General features: G+C 44.5%; 1 protein-coding gene across 1 annotated transcript in view; it reads left to right on the top strand.

Moving 5' to 3' along the window:
• Positions 1-21,528, top strand: part of CACHD1 (cache domain containing 1) — a 210,835-nt gene that overhangs the window by 82,865 nt on the left and 106,442 nt on the right. The window contains exon 2 of the mRNA XM_074265744.1: positions 10,638-10,700. Coding sequence (XP_074121845.1) covers positions 10,638-10,700 — 63 coding nt within the window. The remainder of the gene's footprint in view (positions 1-10,637; positions 10,701-21,528) is intronic.

Raw genomic sequence — 21,528 nt, 5'->3', positions numbered from 1 at the left:
GGGAAGAAATGTAGAGGAATTGAATCTAAAACCAGGGCTAATTCCTCATCTGTAAAATGGGGATGAGAATAGCATCCAGCCTTGTGGGGAGTGTCAAAGGAGATATTTGGAAGATAATTAGCATAGTGCCTGGAACATAGTAAGCTTTATATAAATATTAGCTTTTGGCTGTGATTATGATGATCAAGATTAAAGAGCAATTTGCGATGAGTCTCTAAGAGACCTAGAGAGTCCTAGAGGTAGAGATCTGGAGGGGGCATGAAGGTGGCAAAGACCTGGAAGCAGGAAGTGGGCTGCCTTTACAGGAATGAAGGAGCTTCAGGGTTTTCTTTCAGAGATGACCTCTTCCAATAGCCCCTTTTCTTCTTTGGAAGTGCTATGGAAGAGCAGCCAGCCCTTTCCTTGGACCAGATACTCCTTGGAAGGGATGTCTTCAGTGACTAACTCAGAGCAGCTCAGACACCACTGACGTTTCTGGTCCCTGGAGAAATGGAAGCACTTTATGGATTTCTGGCATCTGCTTTTTTTCTAGGACATACTCAGAGTTTAAAGAAATGATCACTTCGTCCCAGCTAGGCTTTAAAAAATTATACAATGCAGGTGTGGAGAAGCAAAAACAGGAAAGGCAAGAGCTCGGCCATCCTGTTTTAGGTAAAGATGGAACCAGGGAGAAGAAGGAAAAAAGCAGGATGTTTTCAGAGAGTGTGGGTCATATTGAACAAAGAATAGTACCCCCGACCACTTCAGACATCAGTCAATCAGCTGGCGTCTATTAAGTCCCAACATGTGCCAGGTGTTGGGCTAAAAATTAGAGATACGGAGAAGGGGAAAACAAAATAAAGCCGTTTCAACCTTCAGAGAGCTGAGTCCAGAGGAGAAAACAAGTCGCAAACAGGGATGTACGGAGAAAACATTTATACAGGTTAACTTGGAAATAGTCAGAAGAGGGACGGCACTAAGATGAAGGAGGGTTGGGAAAGACTTCTGCCCAGAGCTGAAGACAGTGTTCCAGTTGTGGGGGTCCCAAAGTGACAATACTTGGAGGCTGGAGATGGAGGCTCATGTTTAAGGACCAGTAAGGAGGACCGATGGGGTCACTGGATGGGGATTATTGATACAAGCAGAATCGTTTCCTATGGCATTTATGGGGAAGGGGCCCCTCCACTAGATCCTCCTCTGGGTTGCAAAACCAAAAACAAGTGTGGAGGGGCGTGACTTTTCTGCAAAAACTTGTGGCCAGGAAGTCTCTTCAAGGTCAAAGGAATGAAACTTGAGGACTCTGGGAAATGCATACCTCCACACAACGCCTCCATTGTTCTTTTACCCCATTCAGTCTCTGGGAGGCATTAGAAATGCCTTGTTATATTTGGAACAATGCTTTGTGATTTGAAAAACATTTTCGGTGGCTCAATTTCAGCCTTACAAACCTCCCTTTGAGGTATGGAGGTACTTATGGGTGTTCTGGTGCTCTAGTGCTTAGAGGGCTGGGTCTGGAGTCAAGAAAACTCATCTTCCCAAGTTCAAATTCAGTCTGAGATACTTTCTAGCTGCAATCCTGAACAAGTCATTTAAGTCAGCTTGCCTCAGTTTCCTCATCTAGAAAATAAGATGATGAAGGAAATGGTAAATCACTCCAATATCTTTGCCAAGAATATCCCAAATGGAGTCACAAAGAGTTGGACATGATTAAATTAATGACCAAAATAAAACCAAAAAATGAACCCCAAACAGGTGTTATTATCTCCCTCTGCTAGAAAAAGAACCCGAGTCTCTGAAATGAATGGGTTTGTCCAACTGTAGATGATGAGATGTGAGTAATTTGCGGGAGTCCAGAACTGCTGGAACCAAGTTGAGGTCCAACAGTCTTTCCCTGGTGTCCCATTACCCTCTCTCAATGCTTTGGGGGGTTCACCTGGGCTTTATGATCCATTTGGAGAGATAGTATGGAACGTTAATGCCGGGCAGGGCCTTGGAACTCAAATGTTAATTTTTTTAGAATGAGGAACTTCCCTGGACCTCAGTTTCCTCTGAGACCCCTCCGAACTTTAAGTCTGTGATTCTTAAGCCCTGAAGTACGATTTGATTTCTTTTTAAATAAAAGCTTTCTGAATATGGTAAACACACTTGTCTTGAGACTGAGACAGAAAGAAATGAAAATGTTTTGCTAGGTCCCCAGCGCCGGATTTTCCAGACCTCAGCCTTCTGGATGTTCCACCTCCTTTTGTTCTGAGAAAAATGTCCAAAGTATTCTGGCGTTTTATCCACATTTAGAGCCTCAGCTGATGGGTGATGGAGCCCAGTCCCAGCCAGGCTCCATTTACTGCTTTGGCCAAGAACCCTCCCATCAGGTGGAGGGAAGGGGAGAAACACTCATTTGGGGAAATGTTTCTGAGAGCCCTAAAACGAGCTGTGTCTAATCCTCCACTCTGGTGGGTGTTGGGATGGCTTTTTAATGTAAGGGTGCTTGCCTTTTTTAGCCACTGGGAGCTGGACAGTTTTTAGATTCTGAGGTAGTGATGGTGGATCCTTCGGCTCCCATCAGAGACCATTTTTGAACACTCAGGGTCGATTAACGGCATCAGTGGACCGACTGCCAGGTCCATTCCCATCAGCCCAAGTGACTATAAAATAGCAGAGTCAGCCCTGGATTCAAGGAATCAAGCCTGGATCTTTTTTTTTTTTTTCCCCTTCTCAAATCAAAGACCAGGAGGGGAGGCTTCCAGCATCTCATTAAATTGGCAATTATTTACTCTTTATCTGTGATATTCTGCTATTGCCTTCCCTTAAATGTCTAGTGAAAACCTGGCAGGCCCCAGAGAGGGGTGAAATCGCCCTCCCTGACCATCTCATTAAACACTCCCCTAATTGTCCCTGTCCCAGGGAAGGAGAATTCTCCTGCCATCTGTTAAGCAGACTCAATTAAATAGGGAGGCTGGTGGAGGGGGTGGGAGGGGGGGAAAGGAAGGGATGTGATGCAGATGCTCATAATAGGTGGGGAAGGTGGCCATGTGAGCGGAGTGTTGGAGGGTCGGGTGAGGGGCTGAGGGGGGATGGAGCAGGGGCTGGCCCAGGAAATGGGCTCAGCTGCTTTTATGGGTCTGAACTCCATTGAACTTCCTAGAGGCCTGGAGTCTGGCCTTTCTGCTGCTGATGGAGGAAGGTTTGCAGCATCTGCTGGCCCGGGCTCTCATTCAGACTTTGGCAAGTCATTAGAACCCAGAAGCCAATTTCTGCCTCTATTGGAGGATGGATGGGGAAATGGAGGGCGGAGTGAATGCTGGGATGGTGGAGGACCAATTAATATGTAGCCCCAGGGAAGGCTCAGGAGCCCTCAGCTGGGGCTGGCTGCTCTGAGAGAGTTGAGGTTCTAGAGGATTTATCTTTGACTGAAGGAGCCTGGGAAGGACTTGGGGGGGTTTCTCTGTGCATTCAAACACTTGGCTTCTTTTTCTGAGCCCGGGTCTCCCTATTTCACTAAGCCTGTGGCCAGTCGTGGGGAGATCCCAGGGCTGATCGGGACTCTTCTGAGCGGGGCTGGTTCACCCTTCTTAGACATTCTGGGGCGGCCCTCTGCTCCTGGTGGGGTTCAGCACTTCAGTGCCAGGCTTAGGTGGTCTTTAGCCCTAATTCAGCTCAAAACTCATCAACCTCAGTATCCGTAATTAGTAATAGTAGCAAATATTTATGTGGCATCTACGTGCCGGGCCCTGGGATGAGCACTTCACCCAAATGTTATCTCATCTGATTTTCCCAACAAGATGCTTTTATTATTCCTATTTTATAGTTGAGGAAATGGAACAAACACTTGCCCAGGGTCACACAGCTAGTAAGTGTCTGAACCTGGATTTGTTTGTTCATTGCACCACCTGTAGCCAGGTTTGACCTTTATTTCTTAATAAGAAAGCATCAACTAAGTTGGGTTTTTTTCCCTAGAAATGTTCTTTACCAGTAATTAGTACTACTGTAATCATTCGTATCCCGGGATCCAGCATCATGTCATAGGGGCGCCACAGTGCAGAGAGTCAGGAAGATTCAAATCCCGCCTCAGACACTTTCTAGCTGAGTGACCCTGGACGCTTATTTGCCAATTAAGACGGGGAAGTAAATGAGAAGTCCCTCTAACTCTAGTATCTCCACCCAGAAAAATCCAGATGAGTCACACAGAGTCGCACCTGAAGGAACAAAACAAATCACTGGATCTTAGGATAATATCCAAATGGAACTCCAGAGATAATCAAGTCCACATCCCACCGTCACCTTCTCACAGATGAGGAAATCAAGGCTCAGAGATGCAGTGATTTGTCCAGGCTCAAACAACTAGCAAGCCTCTGAAGGGGGATTTGAACTCATCCCGAGCTCACCACTATTTCTATTCATGGATATTTAAAGGAATGACTAAAGAAATCATACTTGTACTGTGCTCAACTTACCACAGTGAATAGAACATAGAAATACCATGGCTCACATGCCCCCTTGAAGACTTAGCTTTTTACCCTCAGGAAAATGAATGACTTCCTTGAGCCTCAGTTTCTTTACCTCTGAAATGGGAATGATAGCTGTCGTCTCTGATGTTCAGAGTTGCTTGCTGTGAGAAGCTTAATTTAATTATATGGGTTACGAAGCTCTATATAAAAGTACTTGTTGTCATTCTTCAGTACATACTGTTGTTTGAATCCCTTAAATAGAACTGTGTTCCAAAACACAAGGAAAGGTCAGTTTGGGGTTGGGGTTTGCCCTGTTCTCATGAGCCATGGGAAAAATAATTTCTTCTTGAATTTTGTCCTTTGAAGGGTGGGAAAACGTTTGATGTAAATGGAAATTCACCAGCGTGGCTGAGGGATTCGCTTAAAACATTTCTTCCAAAACCCAGCACGGTATGATGGGAAGTACTGGGTTTGGTGCCAAGTGGCTTCCCAGCTCTTTCCCTTAATACCTGTGAGCTGGGGTAAATCATTAAGCCTCTCCCGGCTTTACTTTCCTTGGTGGAAAACCGAGAAGGCTTAAACAAGATGGCTTCCGAGTCCAAGATCTTGGATAGAATGCAGCAGCTATTAAGGAGGTACTTACTTGGGCCCTGTACTATTCAGCAGATACCAAGATGATGGGGAAAATGGTCCTGGCCTCCAACATCTTCCAGTCATTCAGAATAACAGGAACATCCCACACTCTCTCTCTCTCACACACATATGTAGGTTTGCTTGTGCACATACTTGAGTATGTAAGTTATTTATTCTTGCCCTTTAACGCAACGATGTTAGTATTTTTAAAATATGTTCCTTGAGCTTTTAACTCAGAAGACTAATGAATCAGGGGTTTAGATCGTAGCAATGTGCAGTGATGTATTGTGGGGACTCCATTTACAATCCAAGGGACTTATAACTGATTTACCGTTGGCTTTCCCAAAGCTGTGTTTGAATTAAAGTGTTCAGAATTTTGAAAATCCTTTGGTCCTCTGTGACAGGTTGAAATTAAGTAGAAGAGAGGGATTCACATCCCTGTAACTTTATGTGCATTTTATCCCTAAAGGTAAAGCACCGCATGGCTCATGTACGGGAATTCTTCTGGTATTGTACCATCCTGCTGATGTTTCAGACCCTCATTCACTCAGTTCTCTCCTTTTGAAAAGTCCCAAAGGCCTGACACCTTTGGGTGGTTAGAGTCCCACCGAGTACCTCTGGCCTTCCTGGACACCATTTTTTATTTCTTTGTTTTTTAAATGGGCCAGCCTTTGTCCCTTTCAATTTTATGCAACAGACAGAAAGGCAAGCTTCATTGGATAGCTTTTAAATATGTGTAATGTAGGTCAGGTGTGGTGATCTCATCAGCTTCTGTGGATTTAATTACCATCTTTATGGTGATGATTCTCCCAAACTCTCTGCTGACCTCCAATCTTACTTCTCCAGTTGCCTTTTAAGACATCTCAAGTTGAATATCCATTAGACATCTTAAACTCATTCTCTTTTTTTCCTACCCCCTCCCTGCTCCTTTCCTATTCCTCTAGAGCCCAGCTTCTTAAACTGTGGTTCAAGATCTCCATATGGGTCCTGTAAATGAATGTGGGAGGTTGCAAAATTAAGATGAATTATCAGTAAATGATTGATTTGTCAACTGACTTTATATACCTATGTAGCCAGGATGCTATAAACATTTCTTGAGCAAAAAGGGGTTGGGAGTGGAAAAAGTTTAAGAAGCCCTGTTCTTGAGAACCACATCATCCTCCCAGGCCCTCAGGCTGCCACCTACTCATCCTCACTATCACTTACCCATCCCATCCAATATGGCGCCAAAGTCCGTTGATTTTTACCTTCATAACATTTTTCCAAATAGAGGAAGGAGGGGGAGGAGAGTCATGGTACAGGAGAAGAAAGTTGGAGCTCAGAAACCCAGGGTTCCAATCCCATCTCCGGCTGCTTACCCTCTGGATGACCTTGAGCCCTTAACTTGGATCTCAGTTTCCTGGTAGTGACTTTGTCTCAAGCTGTGCCACAGATGGAGAAACTAAAGCCCAGGAATGGGACATGATTTAGCTCTTAAAAATCATTAGAACTGGAGGCTTCGTAAATTTGCTTTACTTTGTCAGGAATTGGGCAACTAGGTGGTAACAAGGTAGGTAGAGCTCTGGGCTTGAAACCAGAAAGACCTAAATTCAAATCCAGGCTGATTTCTTGCTGGGTGATCATGGGCAGGTCATGTCACCCTGTCTGCCTCAGTTTCCTCATCTCTAAAATGAGCTGGAAATGGAAATGGCCAACTACTCCAGTACCTTTGCCAAGAAAATCCCAAATGTCCGACAAAGAGTCAGAAGTGACTAAAACTATCGAATAATAAAAATCAGTTCTGTGCTTCTGAAACTTGGATATCTAAAACCAGTGCTACTTACCTTCCAGGGTTGGTGGAAGAATCAAATGAGATAATATCTAGAAAGCTCTTTGAAAACTGAAATGTGATATAAATTTCATCCATTATCATCTTGTTTTTGCTATTATGTCACTTATCATTCTTGCATGACTCATTACTGAGTCACGGTGTCTGAATTTAAATTTCAGCTCTATAACTGATTACACCTGTGTGACTTTAAGCAAATCACCTTCTCTGTACCTCAGTTTCTTCATCTGTAAAATGAGTGTGTGTGTATGAACAAGATGACCATTGAGATTCCTCAAAGCTCCAAATCTTATGAGTCTGTGAACCCCCCTTTAATCCACCTTTTTTCTTTTTTTCTTTCTTAAGCTCCTTGTTCTTCTTGCGTTTGGATTGTTTTTATGTCGCCCTAGCCTTAGATTCCTAAGCACTTAATGAACCTGGCACTTCTACATAACCACAGCTATGCAGGTGTGTCCAGGCCACTGGGCAGTTGTCCCAGGTACTGAGGAATACTTGGCAGGTGGGGCAAGAGGACAATGGAAACTTTGGTTAATGACTCCAAGTCCCATTGTTTGGGGCACGATCTGTGAACTCTCGATTGCCTTAAATTGGAAAACTGCCTCCTTTTTCTTTCTGCCATCTGCCCTCTATAAATATGTAAAATTATATACACACATGTATATATAAATATTTGTACGTATTATAATATGATCTACTGATCTAATTATATTCAATAATTATATTAATATAATACATGTAATAGAAATGGAAACACAGCGATAAATCAGCACTTATCTGTGAATTCATCAGCCTGAGTCTCCAGGTAGAAAAACTCTCTCCTGTTGCTCAGCCCTACTACTCACCTGTAACTGTGAGCCTGAGAGGGTCGCTGGGGCACTGAGACACCATGTGTCCCGGCCAGGCGCACCCAGCCAGTACATGCTGGAGGCTGGACATTAACTCAGGAGTTCCTCATTTCAAGGGCGGCTCCTTTGTCCGTGTTGCCCAAATTTCTCCCAAGCGCCCTCCGTTCGGATACTTTGGCACCTTAGAGTTTCCCTCTGTTAGGTTCCCTGTTCAGGTGTTCACAACCTGACATGTTCAGCCTTGTCTGGAACTCTGGCTTCCCGAGCCCTCATCTTTAGATGACTCTGTTCCTTCACTGCCTTCTGTTTTTTGCCCAGCCCCAGAAAGTAGATGCAAGTTTGAGTAGAAGGCTGCTAGGTGGCTAAGTATGCTTGGAGGGGAAAAGATCGAGTTCAAATCCTGCTACATCCCTTACTGGTTGTGTGATTATAGGCAAATCACTTATACGTTCTGGCAGTTTCAGTGTTTTCTTCTGTTAAATGGGTATGATAAGAGCCTCTCTCTACCAGGAGTTTTAGTCCCCTAAAAACCTGTATAAATGGGAGTTGTTATTAGAGAGAACTCGTGATATGTCAGAAGCGACCTTGAAGGCAACATAGTTGAAAGCCTTCTTTTTCTAGAGGAAGAAGCAAGTGATTTCCTCAGTGTCACACAGGGAGCCCCAATATGCTTCTCTGTGCCCTTTGCCCTTGGGGCCAGGTGTAACCCTTCATTTTGGATATGAATTGAGGCAGATCCCCCTGAGGTCAGGGGAGCATAAATGTAGAGCTGGGATCATGAAGGGTATCTAGGGCATTGGTGTTCAGCTCACATGAAAATGAAAACTATAGATTAACATCATCTATGTTATATAGCATTTAAAAATTAATTTTGCTAAATATTTCCCAATTTCATTTTAATCAGCCTCCCAAGGCATTGTGCCAGATGCCTCTGATCTGGATACCTAAGGGCACAACGTCCTTAATTAAACATTCTCTGACAATAGAGCCAGAGAATTGAAGTCATTTGACCAGTAAGTAGTAGAGCCAGAATTTGAACTCAGATCCATTGACTCCAAATCTGGGTCTCTTTCCAATATAGGAAACTGCTCCAATTTATAACCTGCAAACAGAAGGGAAAAAATATTAGCCTTAAGGACCTGAGTTCAAATCCCAGCTTTCACTGCCAGTGAGACCTTGGCCAAACCAATTATTTATTTATTTATTTGTTTTGCCAAGAAAATGATGTAGTTAGAACAGAGTGTCTGTGAAATCCCTTCTAGCTATTGATCCAAGGGTGTGCTGACAATAGGTTCTTGGGAAAATATGTTTCCCTAATACTCTTCTAAGTTCAATCCCAATTATTAATATATTCTCCATCACTTTCTTAAGTCCAACATAATAATAAGGCAAGGCTTGATTTACACTCTGGTAATTTCTCAGATGTAATTGCTCACACTGAAAGTTCAACAATCAGCTCTTGCCAGATCATGTGAGCTGACTATAGCAAACCACTGTCTAGATGTTTGATGATTCCGTGATACTTTCAAGATGTACATCTGTGAGCATATGATTCATAAGTCTTCTCTTAGATCAGGCAAGAACAGACACAAACACATTATAATAGATATTATGCAATATATAAATGTATACAAAGCATGCTATAAATAAGAGAGGGACACATACACAGAGTCAGGGACAGAGAATAGAGAGACAGAGAGATGGGTGGGAGGGAGAGAGAGAGAGAGGGAGGGAAGGAGAGGAAAAGAGGAGGGAGAGAGGGAGGGAGGGAGGGAGGGAGGAAGGGAGGGAAGGAGGGAGGGAGGGAGGGAGAGAGAGAGAGGGAGGGAAGGAGAGAGGGAGGGAGGTAGGGAGGGAGGAGAGAGAGAGAGAGAGAGAGAGAGAGAGAGAGAGAGAGAGAGAGAGAGAGGCACAGAGAGAGAGAGAGAGAGAGAGAGAGAGAGAGAGAGAGAGACAGAGAGTGTGAGAGAGAGAGAGAGAGAGAGAGAGAGAGAGAGAGAGAGAGAGAGAGAGAAGGCTCAGAAAGATCCAAGTTCCAATCTCATCTCAAACACCAGCTGTGTGATCTGCTCCAAAGCAGATCATTTAACAGGCAGAGCCTCAGTTTCCTTGGCTGCAAAGTGGATGTAATAACACAGATCCCAGCTGTGAGGCTTAAATGAGGGTGTGTGAGAGCTCCTTGAAGCTTTATGGTAATGGCAGATAATTCTTGTGGGGCAGAAGCTTTCAGTATGTCCAGTTTGGGCTAGAAGGGAGAGGATGAATAGTAGCTGGAAAAAAGAGAAGACATAGGTGAGGAAGGCAGTGGCTCTCAGTGGGTGGAACGCCCGTGGCAGGGACATGAGGGAGCATGGAAAGAATCCTGTGGAGAGCCTTCTTTCATTAGATGTGACTGTCTGTAAACAATTACAGCCATGACGTGTAGTCAACACCAAAATGAGAAACACGGTGGGTTGAGATCAGCCCGTGAGGATAGAATGGCAGAGGTGCCGGAAATCTATAACGCAGTGTACTTTTGAAAATGAAGCATCTGGTTTACTTTAATTTAGCTGCTAGTGTGTGTTGGGATGTGTTTGTGTGTACATATGCACACGCATGCGTACGTGCATACACATGTCTCTCTATTTTGCTTATATAAGCTTGATTGACTTTGGCTGAAATAGGGATTTCTGTATTTGTACAAAATTTCAGCGTTTCAATTTGAAATATTTTTTTTCCTGCCTTGTTCTGTTTGTTCCATAAACAAGTCCTGTCCTGCCTCCTGCCTCCTGCCTCCTGCCTCCTGCCTCCTGCCTCCTGCCTCCTGCCTCCTGCCTCCCGCCTCCTGCCTCCCTATGGAAATGTTTGGATGTCACATCTGGAAATTCAATTCCTAAATTTCTTTCTTTTTTTTTTCTTTCATTGCAGCGTATATTCAACTCTTTTGTGTACACTGAGAAGATCTCAAATGGAGAGACTGAGGTCCAGCAGGTAAGTAAGTCTTGGAAATCAAGCTTTCCCCCTTCTTTCTATGGAAGTGAATCTTTGCTCTTGTGGGTTAGTTTGCATTTGCATTTCATTAGCATTCTGCTAAAAAAAAATCTTCTGATTCTTATATTATTTATAATTCTCAATAAGTCCTCCCCCTCCCAGAAAGCCATCTCTTATATCAGAGAATACAAGGAATTAAAAATAGTTTCAGCAAAACTAGCCAACACATCATTAAGGCTATATTCCATATGTTATGGGCCAGAACTCTGCACTTAAAACAAGGATTTTTACAAGGTGTTAAGTCAGTATCCTCCCCCTTTCTTTTGTTTTTGGAGGAGTGTCTTGATGTCTCTGTTTCTCCTCTCTACTATTGCCTGTCCTTAAGGATTAAAAAGTTTTCCAGTGGTGTGTGAAATCTGATACTGGGCTCAAAAGTGTGCAAAATGTTTAGAAGTATATGCAGGTCCATTTTATTGCTTGTGACATACCCATGATTGCAAAAGCTTGTATAAGGAATTCAGTGACCACTTGGGCTGGCATTGCAAAAGTAAATCCTGAAAAGATGTCTACTACAACATGGATAAAAGACAGATGACCAAAAGATTTATGATGGGTCCCATAATTCCCCACTTCTTCAATGCAGCTAGACCTGTGCTTTCTTCTCTCTTTTTGAGTCCACGTTTATTGTTCTTCCTTTGTCAGCATTCCTTTTTGACCACGTCATTATTGTCCTTCCCAGTCACATTGTTGTCATTAGGGCATGTCCTGTTTTCCAGGTTCTTCTTATTTCCTTTTGGATCTATTTGTAGAAGTCTTCCAATGCTTCTCTGTATTCATTGTCTCATACAGCAGAATAAGATTCTATTGCATTAATGTGCCATGGTTGTTTTAACCATCAATGAGCATCTCCTATATTTCTAGTTCTTTGCTACCACAAGAAGTACTGCAATAACAAAGATGGCGCACAGAGGGTCTTTCTTTTTGGCCATTAGCCTCCTTGTGATAGCTTAGCAATGAAATCTCTGGAACAAAGAGTAGAGATGTCAGAGCCACTTTCTTTGTATAGTTCCGAATCGCTTTCCAGAATGGTCAGAACCTTTCACGGCTCCGGCAGCAGGCCTACACATAGTTCATGCTGATATTTGAGAACTGAAATAAGAGAATCTGGGTTCAGGCTTCAGATTTTAGCCATGTGACTCTGGTCAAGTCATTTAACCTCTCTGAATCCTATCTGTATAAAGTGATAGAAATACTATCCCTCCTTCCCAGTTTCTCTTTCTTCCCTTGGGAATTTCAAATGATGATTGGGATCTGAGACAAGTTCCTTACTGAAGTCCCTAAAGCTAGGATCCTTTATTTTTTTTTAATCTTGGATCTTTTTGGTAGTATCTGGTAGAGACTTTGGACCCTTTCTCAGATCATGTTTTAAAATGCTTCAAATACATATGATTATGAAGGAAACAAATTATATTGAAATATTTTTTTTAAAGCAAGCTAAAAAAAAAAAAAAAAAAGGCTACAGATCTCAGCGTAAGAATGCTTATCCAAAGTCATTCCTTCTGAAATGAGGTTTGTAGAAGGGCCATTTTACCAAAGGCCCCGGTGATAAACAGAGCCATGGATCCAATGCCAGCAGATTCTATATTTCAGTGTTACTTTAGCTGATGCCTCAGTTACTGGATATGCTGAGGAAGGAGCCTCCCTTTGGCTTCAAAAAAATGGAGCTTTGCCTCTTGACTCTGTCCCATCTTGCATTGGGTGACTTTGGTGAGACTTTTGTGTTTTGGAGAGTGGCTGATGCTTTTTGCCTAATGGCTGGATTCCATATCCCCGCGCTGGGAATAACATGGACTTCCAGTCCCTTTTTACTCTGAGGGTGAGAGCTGGCTTTGGTTTGCTACTTAAGTAGACAATAAATCTAAGCTGGTGATGATATTAGCGGGATAGACAGTGAAACCAGAGAATTTGCCCTAGCCAAAAGAACAATTCATGATTTTGGGACCTAAACATAAAACTTTCTGTTAATGTAGGTTATTCTTTAAAAAACAAAACAAAACAAAACAAAACAAAACAAAACAAAACAAAACAAAACAAAAACAACAACAAAAAACAAAACAAAACAAAACAAAAAAAAAAAACCAGGAGTACAGGCTCCTAATTACCTGACAGTGCATCTTATATTTTTTCAATACTTGAATAGAGGAAAAATCGTGTTGCCAAGGAAACCATGGCAACTGTGTTTGGAAAATAAAAATCATGCAAATATCTACCTAGACCCAAACTTCTATTAGACTTCATTCCAGAGTGTGTGTTTGTATGTGTGAGATAGGAAGACTGAGACCAAGACAGAGAGAGAGCAAATGCATTGAGAGTATCAAGTTTTGGATAAATTGTTTCTCAGATTAGAGAAAGAGAGAAGCATTGCATGATGGGAAGAAGGCTTTGGAATCAAGTTATAGTATGATCAAGTTTAGAACTGGAAGATGCTTTTTTCAGTGCTTTTCCACTTATGTCTGATTCTTTGGGACCCCTTTAGGGATTTTCTTAGCAAAAATACTGGAGTGTTTTATCATATTCTTCTCCATCTCATTTTTCCAATGAGGAAACTGAAGTGAACAGAGTGAAGTGACACACAATCAGCAATGATTTGAGGTTCAATTTGAATTTAGGAAGATATATCTTCCCGACTGTCCTCTATGGCGCCATCTAGTTGCCTGGAAGAGACTTTAGAAATCATTATTGCAATAAAATCTTCCATTTAACAGATGGCAAAATTGAGGCCCAAAACGGATCATGAAGTCATCATTTTAGAGCCCTTAGGGGCCATCTAATGAAGTAAGTCCATTTTACAGATGAGGAAACAGGAAAGTAGTGTCATGACTTATCCAGTCACATGACTAGCAGACATCCAAGGCAGGATTTGAACACATGCCCTCTGACTACAGAATCAGTGCCTTTTCCATTATACTGTGATGTTTGCTTTAAGGGAAATGTCCAGAGTTTCCACCGTAAGTCCTAGAACTGAGATTCAAAGCCATGTCTAGATCTCTAAGTCATTTATTAGCTATATGACCATCACTGAATTGTGGGAGCTAGATCTGGAACAGGAAGGCCTGAGTTCAGATCTTCATTCTTCAGCCCCCTCTTTCTGGGACAAATCAAGCTCTAACCCTAACCTGTGGGCCTCAGTTGTTTTAACTGTAAAAACAAAGATCTGAACTAAATGACTCAAAAGTCCCTTTTGGGGATAGCCAGGGGGTACAGTGAATAGAGTACCAGCCCTAGGAGCAGGAGGGCCTGAGTTCAAATTGACACTTATTAGCTGAATGACTTTGGTCAAGTCACTTAACCCCAATTGCCTCATCAAAAAAAAAAAAAAAAGCACTTTCTTCCTGGAAATATGTGATCTGATGATCCTAAATCACTGATCTTCCCAGTTCCCCAGGCAGCTATTTAAGACAGAATTCAGTAAGGCAGGGAAAGAAGATGAGCAACTCTTTGTCAGTGGAAAAGGTTCCTCACATTGATGAAATCCCACACTCCAGAACTGAAGGGAAGGGAAGGGAAGGAAATAAGCATTTGTTAAATGTCTGCTTTGCTCCAGGCACTATACTAAGCACTCTGCAAATATTAATGATCCAGAGAAAAAGTTCCACTCCCTAATCCAAAAAGCAAATGGCTAAAGAAATTGAATTCAATTCATTTGGCATGTGCTACACATGAGAATTCTGGGATTGTGGGAAGCTAAACATAAAAATGAATACAGTTCCTGGCCTCTGATAGGTTTTATTCTGCTGTGAACACACAGTGTTTGGAGGGAGTTGAGGGGAAGGGGGTCAAAATGATCAGGAAGAAAAGGAGCTGGGCTTATGGGGAACCTTCATGTTCTAAGGGGGCCTGCTGGTGGATTTTCTAAAAGGATTATAATTGCCTTAGGTGTTATTGCTGAGGAGTGAGGTTTGATTTCCCAGAAAGGCTCTGGTAATTGCTGGTCCCAATTATTTGCTCAGGGAAAGAGCCAGCACGTTTTTGTAATTAATACAATGTTTCATGAACCACTGAATGGCTGACAGACGCTCCCGACTCCCCATGTCTAGCCTGGTTCCTTTGCCGTTGCGGAGCGCCCCCATGTTGGATTCCCAAGTCCTCTCGTGCGTTCCCGTCGCCTCATCTTTTTGGCTTTTCTGCTGCCTTGGACCCCTGTGGGAGCTGCTAAATCTCATTCTCAGATTTATGTTTTTAAATGCATGAAATGAAATAAGTAATATTACCAAAAAACCAATTATTGAAATGGTTTTCAAAAGATTAGAAAAAATTATTCACAGACTTTCCTGCTTGCAAGCCATGATGGGAATCCCACGACCGCCCCTGTGGTCTCCTTTTCCCCTCCTCCTATTTCAGGATTCCTGTGTCCCCCAAAAAGTCTCCTCATCCTCATCTAGTGTCTGGCTTCCTGTTTGATGGAATTAACCTCTGGCTGGTCTACTTTCTGACCTCCTTTATCTCTTTTCCTCTTGAGGTGGGATCCTCCCATCTTCCAGATGGAGTAGATGGAGTGTAGGGAGATGAGCCCCTCGGGTGTGAGGGCATTCTGGGCTCTCCCAGTCATCTGGCTCTGGAGGTGAGTGGGGCAGCTCCAGCTCACTTCCATCCATCTCACTCACAAGTCCACACTCCATTGGCAATGCCATTGATCCTCTCGAAAACGATGGGTGAAAATGATGGTCCTCCAGACCCTTGACTTCCGCTGGAAGCCTCTTCTCCATCACGGGTCTGACCCACAGAGTCAGGAGAGATGTCAGAGGCAGCATAATCCAGCCCTTTCCCAGAGCAGAAATGCTCTCCCCTGTCCCCGGTGAAGCCGTGCCAGCTGCCAGGACCTGTGAGAGTCTCTGCTTGGCTGGCATAGTTTTCAGCAAGCTAAGGCTGCCCCCACCCCCAAGCCTCTAGAGGAGACCTCTTCTGGTGCCGGCCATGCCCTGCTAAAGTGTTTCTCCTCTGGGGCCAGGCTGCGCGTCCTGCTGAAGTTCAGGGTTTGCTTTTCTGCTCTCTGCCACTCACTAGGAGTTGAAGGAGGGATACGGAAGGACGGCCAGGCCTGCTAGGACACAACTTTCCGTCTCATCACGAGAGGAGCTCTTTATTCCCGACCCCATTGATCTCCCAAACCGGGAAGACATTTGGACGAAGCAGAACTGAAATTTACTTTCGGACCCCAAGTGAGGTGAGGGCACTGGCAAGAGCTTGGAGAACAGAGATGAAGCTTCTTGGCAATCTCCTAAGTCTTTCAGAGAACAAGATTTCATTTTCCTTTTTTAAAGCTAGCCTCTAGCACTTTGGAAGTAGCTGCTGACACACAAACATCTGATACGCTCATTACAAATAATTCTTATCTGCTCATTAAAGCACCCGCCCTGGGCCCTGTAGAAGGTAAAGCTTTATTACACAAGTTTTACTTAGTCAGACTTGGATGCAGACTTTTTATACATTCATACTGTTTCTCCCACTCCTTAAATAAGAAGTTTCTCTGTAAAGTTTATGTGTGGCTAAGGAGGCATTGGGTTAGGTTGGGGGCCGGGTTCGGGTGTGTGTAGTGGGCCAAACAGACAGACAAAGGCAGACAGATATCGACAGAGATAAATAGATGCATAGATAGGTGGATAGATGGATGGGTATATGGATAGATAGATAGATAGATAGATAGACAGACAGACAAATAGATGCATATATAGATGGATGGACGGATGGATGGGTAGATAGATAGATAGATAGATAGATAGATAGATAGATAGATAGAGATAGATAGACAAATAGATGCACGGATAGATGGATGAATGGATGGATGGATGGGTAGATGGATAGATAGATAGATAGATAGATAGATAGATAGATAGATATAGATAGATAGACAGACAAATAGATGCATGGATGGATGAGTAGATAAGTAGCTAGATAGATGGATAGGCAGGCAGACAAATAGATGCATGGATAGATGGATGGATGGATAGATGGATAGGTAGAGAGATAGATAGATAGACAAATAAATACATGTATGGATAGATGGATGGGTATATGGATAGATAGATAGATAGATAGATAGATAGATAGATAGATAGACAGACAGACAGACAAATAGATGCATATATAGATGGATGGATGGATGGATGGGTAGATAGATAGATAAATAGATAGATATAGATAGACAAATAGATGCACGGATAGATGGATGGATGGATGGGTAGATAGATAGATAGATAGATAGATAGATAGATAGATAGATAGATATAGATAGACAAATAGATGCACAGATAGATGGATGAATGGATGGATGGATGGGTAGATGGATAGATAGATAGATAGATAGATATAGATAGACAGACAAATAGATGCATGGATGGATGAGTAGATAAGTAGCTAGATAGATGGATAGGCAGGCACAAATAGATGCACGGATAGATGGATGGATGGATAGCTGGATAGGTAGAGAGATAGATAGACAGACAAATAAATACATGGATGGATAGATGGATGGATAGGTAGATAAGTAGCTGGATAGATACATATATACATAGATGGATGATAGGTAGATAGATAAATGGATGGATGAATAGATAGATAGAAAGATAGACAGACATAGATTGATGATGGCTGAGTAGATAGAAAAATAGACAGATAGATATAGAACTAAACCAGAGCTTCTTAACCTCTTTTCTACTCACCACTTCTTTTCACCTGAGAAATTTTTACACGGCCCCGAAGACACAGGTGTATGAAATAGGTATACAAATCAGACTTGTGGATCAAAATCAAATCGCTGATAATAAGTCATAATTTTGTGAGACCCACCTTGAGTTACATGCCCTTCCCCACCTTGATTTCAGTGGGATAGGAATTTCAGGGTAAGCACGGGCCCCTGACCAATGCAAGTGGGCACTCTCTTTGGAGAGCTGCCCAAGATACCGAGAGGATAAGTACTAGTCCCAAAACATCAGGGCGTTGGGTCTCAAAGAGACTTGAAGGCAGATCCTCCTTTCTCTTTACAGCCCTCCATGGCCTCCTGGGCTTTTGCAGGAAGTGGAGTGTGAGTAATTCCAGGGAGTCCAATCAGACCCTCCTGGCTGGTGGAACTTGGGGACCACTGTCAGGGCCAGGACATGGCAGTAGTTAGTGAAGTGACCACCAAGCATGTTGAACCCTTTCTGTGATTCAGACTCCGTGCTCGGTGCTGGGGTCACAAAGAAAAGCAAGAAAACTATCCCCGTCGTCCATGAGCTCATATTCTTGTGTTGAAAAAATCCATGAACTTTCCTAATTTGGAACCTTCAGCAGATTAGACTTAGGTGGGAGAAAGAGCAGGTGCTTTTAAGCCCGTGTTAGAATTTGAATAAAAGACAAGGCTGTGCATTGGCCGGGGTAATAAATCAAGTTCGTTGTCACACTCCCCCCAGAACCACCTTTTCTTTTTGGCTTTTAATCTTTAATTTTTCTCTCTTAAGAAAGGTAGTTTACTCTCCACTGCCAGACATAACATATCGATTCAAATAAGATAAATAAATGCGTCCAAACAGTGTAAGCAGGATGATGAAAATGGAGCCGGCTCATAAAGCGGGGAAATGAGGCCCCGGGAGAGGCACTTTTTTAGTGAAGGGTCGGGGCTGACACGGAGAGCAGAATAATGAAGCACTTCTGGTCTATTAATAACAAATCCTTCAGGCCTGATGCATCTTGAGCTGGATAACTTGATCCTTCGGCAGCGGAAGGGCATTATATCCCTAATAGATCATCTTGCATCTTTACATAAACAAGCTCGAAAGGAAGTGGAGAGTCCTTGAAGCCTCTTGTTTCTATCGCTCATTTGCCTTTGAGAGGGAATGTCCGTCCTTGGGCCCCCATTGCCCTCTAGGTCATCACTGATTTCTTTCTCTTTTACCCCATCCCCACCTTGTCCTGAGGTGGGCGCCATATTGGTTCAGTGGATCACTCAGAGTCTGAGGGTTCAGATAGATGCAGCTGGTGACCCCCAGGAAAGCCCAGCCCCCAGGGGCCCAAGCCGCCCGCTGGGTATTTCCTCAGGGTCCCAGCAGCCCTCCCACCTAGCCCATGGTCATGCATGTGGTTGGTAGCTATGTATGTGTGTCTGGGGCAGCCCCAAGCAGTTTCTAAGCCTCTGAGCAGCACAGCAGGTGATTTCCATTCCTCATGGAGTTTTTTATACCTATGAAATCATGGCTCTGCTCCTATATATAGGCAAGCTGGCCCGGCCCAAGCGCTAAGTCACCTTGAGGGAGCCGGAGGAAGCAGCTTTTGCCAGGAGGTTCAGACCACTCCCTTAATTCTGATGGAAAAGGAGCCCCAGGACTCTGCCGCCAAGAGCCTGGGAATGGCCTCTTCTTGGGTTCTCTCCCCCCTGGCCGACTGGCCCCACATCCCCCCGGTCCCCAGGTCGGCCTTTGTGGAGACCCGACCCGACCACAGCTTCTGATACCTGGACCCCTTCCCCCACTGGTAGCTGTGGCTACTGGCGGCCCAGAGAGGAATGCTGGCCCCCCACGAGCTTGTCAGGGTCACGGGGGTCAGGGGCGGCCACAGACAGGGTTTTGTCAGTGGGAGTAATAGGAAAAAACATGGATCGCCTTTGGCTTTGGATGTCGGCAGTGACAGCCGGCCTGTATCCTAAGGACAACTGTCCATTACCTCCCAGCTGAAGCATCCTGGACAAGCTGTTCCCCACCCCCACCCCCCAAACAGCAGTGCTGTGAGAGCAGGGGAGACCTTGCCTTTCTGTCTGTGCCCTGCACTCAGTGCAGAGGGATAGAAACTGGATCTCCTTGCCTTGGGAGAGGGGACTCCTGGATGAGGAGATGGCCCCTGCCATCTCATTTAATCAAGCCCCTGTCAAGTCATTTAAGTGACTGGCCTAAGATCACACAGTTAGTTGTTATCCCTGGTGGGGTCTGAATCAATGCTTCTTCACCCCAAGTCTGGTATACTAACCTCTATGGTGCTCTGCCCCCATTCCTTCCCTCCCTCTCTTTCTACCTTTCTTCCTTTCTCTTTCCTTCCCTTCTGCTTTTCCTTTACTCTCTCCTTTCCTTTTTCTCTTTCTTCTTCCTACTCTTCTCTCCCTCCCTCCTTTCCTCCCTCCTTCTCTCCCTTCCTCCCTCCTTCCCTCCCTCCCTTCCTTCCTTCCTTCCTTCCTTCCTTCCTTCCTTCCTTCCTTCCTTCCTTCCTTCCTTCCTCTTCTCTCCCTCCCTCCTCTCTCTTCCTCCCTCCCTCCCTCCCTCCCTCCCTCCCTCCCTCCCCTTCCTTCCTCCCCTTTCTCTTCCTTCCCTTCATTCCTTCCCTTCCTTCCTTTCCTTCCTTCTTTCCTTCCTTCCTTCCTTCACTCCCTCCCTCCATCCCTTCTTCTTTTCCTTCCTTCCTCCCTCCCTTCCTCTCTCCTTCCCTCCCTTTCTTCCTCCCTTTCTCCCTTTCCTTCCTTCCTTCCTTCCTTCCTTCCTTCCTTCCTTCCTTCCTTCCTTCCTTCCTTCCTTCCTTCCTTCCTTCCTTCCTTCCTTCCTTCCTTCCTCCCTCCCTCCCTCCCTCCCTTCCTTCCTTCCTTCCTTCCTCCCTTCCTCTTTCCCTTCCTCCTTTCCTTCCTCCTTTCCTTCCTTCCTCCCTTCCTTCCCTCAGCTTTTCCTGCACTCTCTCCTTTCCTTTTTCTCTTTCTTCCTCCTAGTCTCCTTCCCTCCTTCCTTCCTCTCCCTCTTCCTTCCTTGACTAGTTGTATTCTGCTCCTTGCAAAGAGAAGAGCTTGGGCCCTAAATAGGGCACTACCAACTGCCTCCCCTGGCCCAAGCTGGACCGCAGCCAGTGAATGTGGCCGATGGCTGAGCTAAGCTGAGCTAATCTTGCCTGCAGCCATAACACACAGCCTCTCTCTGGATATAAATACACACACATTCAGACATGCACATACACAGGCCTTAGAATGCGCACACACACGCGCACACACACACCATCGTTGGCATGTGGCAGTTCAGGTGGCAGGTTTGTTGTGAGGGTGGCCCTCTGGGCCCTTACTCTCTCTTGATTCCCTAACTCTGTGTGTCCCAGCTGAGCTATGAGAGGAAAAACAGGAGGAACAGACAGGGAAGGAGGAGGGAAGGAGAGAAAGGGAAGGAGGAAAAGAGGGTGAAAGAAGGAGAGACTTGCTCAATAATAGGTTATATTGAAAGCCAGAAAGGCCTTAGAGCCTGTGTAGCTCATTTTACAGTTGAAGATCCTGGGGTCCAAAGCTACCTAGTCACTTGCCCAAGTCACACATTTGATCTTATAGCTACAGATGAAAGGAGCCTCAGAAACCACTTTTTGGGTCCCTTCCTTTTTTGGGGGAAGACCCTGGGCCCATGAGGTGAGAGCCTTGGTGGGGGTCCTGCAGCAGTACGCAGCCGCTGTGCTGACTGTATCACACGCCCCCTCTCCTCCAGCTCAGCTTGAAGACTTTCCAAGGAAAGGGGACCTAGTCCCTGCTCAAGTCCATGATCCTCCTTTGGGGCGGCTTGCTGGGTTTAAAGGCAGCCAGGGAGCACCACAGAGTTCCAGGCCTGGAGTTGGGAGCACTCAATGTTCCAGAGTTCATCTCTGGCCTCAGACACTTCCTAGCCGGGACCCTGAGCAAGTCACTTCTCCCCATTTCCCTCATCTGTAGAATGGGCTGGAGAAGGAAATGAACAACCACTCCAGGGCCTGCCAAGAAAACCCCAAACGGGGTCACAGCGAGTTGGCCGTGACTGAAGCAGCCAAACCCAACTTGCCCCGTCCTTCCCCCCAAAGCGTATTTGATGAG

The sequence above is a fragment of the Sminthopsis crassicaudata genome, chromosome 4 (genome assembly GCF_048593235.1).
Source record: "Sminthopsis crassicaudata isolate SCR6 chromosome 4, ASM4859323v1, whole genome shotgun sequence".
Taxonomy (NCBI): Eukaryota; Metazoa; Chordata; class Mammalia; order Dasyuromorphia; family Dasyuridae; genus Sminthopsis; species Sminthopsis crassicaudata.
This window is presented reverse-complemented; position numbering and strand designations above follow the sequence as displayed.